This window comes from Cannabis sativa, chromosome 7 (genome assembly GCF_029168945.1).
Source record: "Cannabis sativa cultivar Pink pepper isolate KNU-18-1 chromosome 7, ASM2916894v1, whole genome shotgun sequence".
Taxonomy (NCBI): domain Eukaryota; kingdom Viridiplantae; phylum Streptophyta; class Magnoliopsida; order Rosales; family Cannabaceae; genus Cannabis; species Cannabis sativa.
In genome coordinates this window covers 1,249,347-1,252,970 of record NC_083607.1, presented here as the reverse complement: position 1 = coordinate 1,252,970, position 3,624 = coordinate 1,249,347, and the positions used below count along the sequence as shown (strand labels likewise).

Genomic DNA, 3,624 nt, shown 5'->3' with positions numbered 1-3,624 from the left:
GGCAATCCAAAAATTGCAAAAAATAAAAAGAAAAAATATTCACAACACTGCCTATAAGTATAGAGTGTATTTTTATTCATACTCAAATAAAGACTCTTACTAAAATTTACTTTCTACAAGTAAAAAGACCAAAAGGGTTGCCATATTAATCCAATTCCAATGTCAATAATTGAAAGAAATAATGTTGAAGAAGATGAAAGTTTCTTCTATGCAATTGAACTAAGAAGCTCAGTTGTGTTGCCCATGTCCTTGTTTGCCACAATTGAGCTCGGTGTTTTCGAAATACTAGCAAAAGCCGGCGATGGAGCTAAGCTCTCATCATTGGACATTGCTAGTCATTTGCCAACCGAAAATCCTGATGCACCAATGATGTTGGACCGCATCCTCACGCTTCTAGCTAGCCACTCTGTGCTTGATTGTGTTGTGGTTGGCGAGGGCTCGAGTATGCGAAAACTCTATAGCCTATCTCCAGTCTCAAAGCATTTTTTACTTGAAGCACATGGTGCTTCATCTCATGCCATAATGAAATTGGGACTCGATAAGGTTTTCTTGGAAAGTTGGTATAAAATTCTATATTTGTACTCGTATTTTGTATTGTATTTTGTGTTGGAATATTCTTTTTCAACCTCCACGTTCGAAATTACATGCTGGAATATTTTTTTTTTCATAGCGGTATTCGTTATAGTAACAGTATCATCTTTGTAAATTTTTGAAAAATTCCAAATAGTTTACAATGCCGAAAATAGATTTTCTGATATTCCAGTTTACCACGCACGTTTAAAAAACTTCAAACGTATTTTTGGCACTGTAAATTATTCGAAAATTTTCAAAAATTTACAGAAATGATGTTGTAAGTATAACAAACACCGCCATGGAAAAAATTGAAAAAAATATTCCAGTATGTATTTTCAAACACGGAGATTAACTAAGAAGTTGTAATAGAAGATTGATAGTAACACTTCTCATATTCTTTTTTTAGGTTCGAGTTGAAAAACGCAGTTCTGGAAGGAGGGTCAGCGTTCAAAAGGGCTCACGGAATGAATGTGTTTGAGTATGGAAAATTAGATCCAAGATTTGGTGAAGTATTTAACTCAGTAATGTACAATCAAGCCATAGTTGTTACCAAGAAATTAATTGAGTGTTACAAAGGGTTTGAGAATAATATTGAGACATTAGTAGATGTTGGTGGAGGCTGTGGAGTCACAATTAGCTTAATTGTTTCAAAATATCCTCAAATTAAGGCTATTAATTTTGACTTACCTCATATCATCAAAAATGCCCCTACTTATCCAGGTAAATGTTATTTATTTATAGTTAATATTATTTTAGATTCTGTGTTTTATAAAAATTATTGATTAGATCTTTTATTTTGTTAAATAATAAAATAGATCCTAAGTTTTTTAAAATAATAGAACCTTGATCTTAATTTTTAATAATTTTTTTATTTTTATTATTATAATCAACTTGAAGATAATTTCTATCATGAATGGATGTAGAAAATATAATTAGTTTTGTTATAATACTTTTAGATTGGGTTATTATTAAGTTTTATTTTGACAAAAAATCAGTTCAGAGTACTATTTAGTACTATTTTGAAAAATACAGACTTCAATTTGTCATTTAATAAAATAAAAGATCCAATCTGTAACTTTTATAAAATACGAAATTCAAAATAGTATATTTTTTAATTTAAAAAAATTAGCTAAAATAGTAATTATATAATTTTAATTAATTCTAATTATATATATTGTTGCAGGTGTTGAACATGTGGAAGGAGATATGTTTGAGAAGATTTCAAATGGTGATGCCATTTTCATGAAGGTTGAATTTCTAAACTTTTTATTAATTAATTTTGTTTTAAAATTAAAAAATAAAATAAAAAATATATAAATATGCTATATTTTTGTATAAGTTTATCGAGTTAAAAAATTTATTTGGAAGGTAAATTGTTATTAACTATACATAATTATTATATTTTTTTATAAATTTAATATGTAAGATTTTTTTTTTGTTTGGAATTGGAGGGCTACATGCTCCTACTCATTGAGTGGCTCTGTCATTATCTACACAGTAGTATTTTTTAGCTAATTACATCTAATTAAGACTCATAAAAAATTTAGTATTTGGGTGCATATATTTATGAGAAGCTTTCAAAAGTACTCTTTTTTTATATTTTATTTATAATTTTACGGTCTAATTTTTTTTATTACAAAAATATATAAAAATATATTTTGCTCAGCAAAAAGTAAAAAGAAAACGAGAAATCAACCGCACGACAACTATAAATCAACTATAAATAACTGTAATACAAACAAAAAACTAGATATTATTTTTACTAAAGAAGTGTTTTTGTAAATAAAAAAATTCAAATAGTAAAAATGAAATTTTTTCCATGTTGATATGGAAAAAATTTGTTTATTATTTAAATTTTCTATATTTATTTATTTTAATTTTGCAGTGGATACTTCATGATTGGAACGATGAGGATTGTGTGAAAATATTGAAAAAGTGTTATGAAGCTACTCCAAGCAATGGAAAGGTTATTAATGTTGATATGGTTGTTCCAATAATGGCAGAGACTACTCATGAAGCTAAGAGCATTTTTCAATCAGATTTAGTTATGTTAAGTCAAATTCCAGGAGGCAAAGAGAGAAACCAACATGAATTTCAGACAATAGCAAATGCTGCTGGATTTAGTACTATCAACTTTGCATGTCCTATTGGAAATGTTAGGGTTATGGAGTTCATTAAGTAATTAGTACACGAGAAAGTGCTCATTATAACTTCTTATTGTAATCTTTTTCTTAAGAGTAATTTGCGGCAAAACCCCCTCAACTATCAATTTATTTACAAAAAACCATCCAACCTCATATTTTGTGGGAAAACCATCCAAAGTACTGTTCTGTTTACATTTTTAAGGTGTCGTCTGTCCAGCCTCGTTAAGTCCTAATTTTGCCCATGTGGCAATGACAGGTCACTAAAAAATTATCCTATGTGGCAATATTTTACAAAATAAAAACTAAAAATTTAAGAGTAATTTGCGGCAAAACTCCCCCAACTATCAATTTACTTGTAAAAAACCATCCAACCTTAAAGTTTTTTGGATGCTGCTGGATTTAAGACTATCAACTTTGCATGTCCTATTGGAAATGTTAGGGTTATGGAGTTCATTAAGTAATTAGTATACGAGGAGTGTTAATTATAATTTCTTATTATAATCTTTTTCTTAATTTTTACGTCCGAAATACATGCTGAAATATTATTTTTTAAAATTTTTTGAAAATTTTCGAATAGTTTACAGTGTCAAAAATATGGTAAATTAAAATATCAGTATCTCTGTTCTTGATGCTGCAAACTATTCGAAATTTACAGGGATAATATTTTAACTAAATTGAATGTTTTTATATCAAAAAAAATTAAAAAATATTTTAGCATGTATTTTTAGACGCGAAAATTAAGAAAAAAATTGTAAAAAGAGGTTGTAATTAATTTATATATTCTTATTCTTTCAATTATAGACTATGAATTAATTGATATTTCAATAATGTTGATGGCAACAAATTTGTATGTTGTGTTTAAATATTATGGTATTTGATTTTTTAATAATATATATCTTTCATAAAA

At 27.4% G+C, this 3,624-nt stretch overlaps 1 protein-coding gene across 3 annotated transcripts; it reads left to right on the top strand.

The window, feature by feature from the left end:
* Positions 1-3,624, top strand: LOC115697647 (cathecol O-methyltransferase 1-like). Of its 3 annotated transcripts, none has more exons than XM_061119126.1 (5): positions 1-560; positions 980-1,293; positions 1,757-1,821; positions 2,459-2,734; positions 3,157-3,624. In XM_061119126.1, the coding sequence occupies exons 1-5, from the start codon at positions 160-162 to the stop codon at positions 3,172-3,174; spliced, it is 1,074 nt and encodes a 357-aa protein (XP_060975109.1). In that variant the 5' UTR covers positions 1-159; the 3' UTR covers positions 3,175-3,624. The 3 variants fall into 3 exon arrangements, with proteins under 3 accessions (XP_060975109.1, XP_060975108.1, XP_030480591.2); XM_061119125.1 differs by having other exon boundaries at positions 2,459-2,758; positions 3,183-3,624; XM_030624731.2 differs by lacking the exon at positions 3,157-3,624 and having other exon boundaries at positions 2,459-2,805.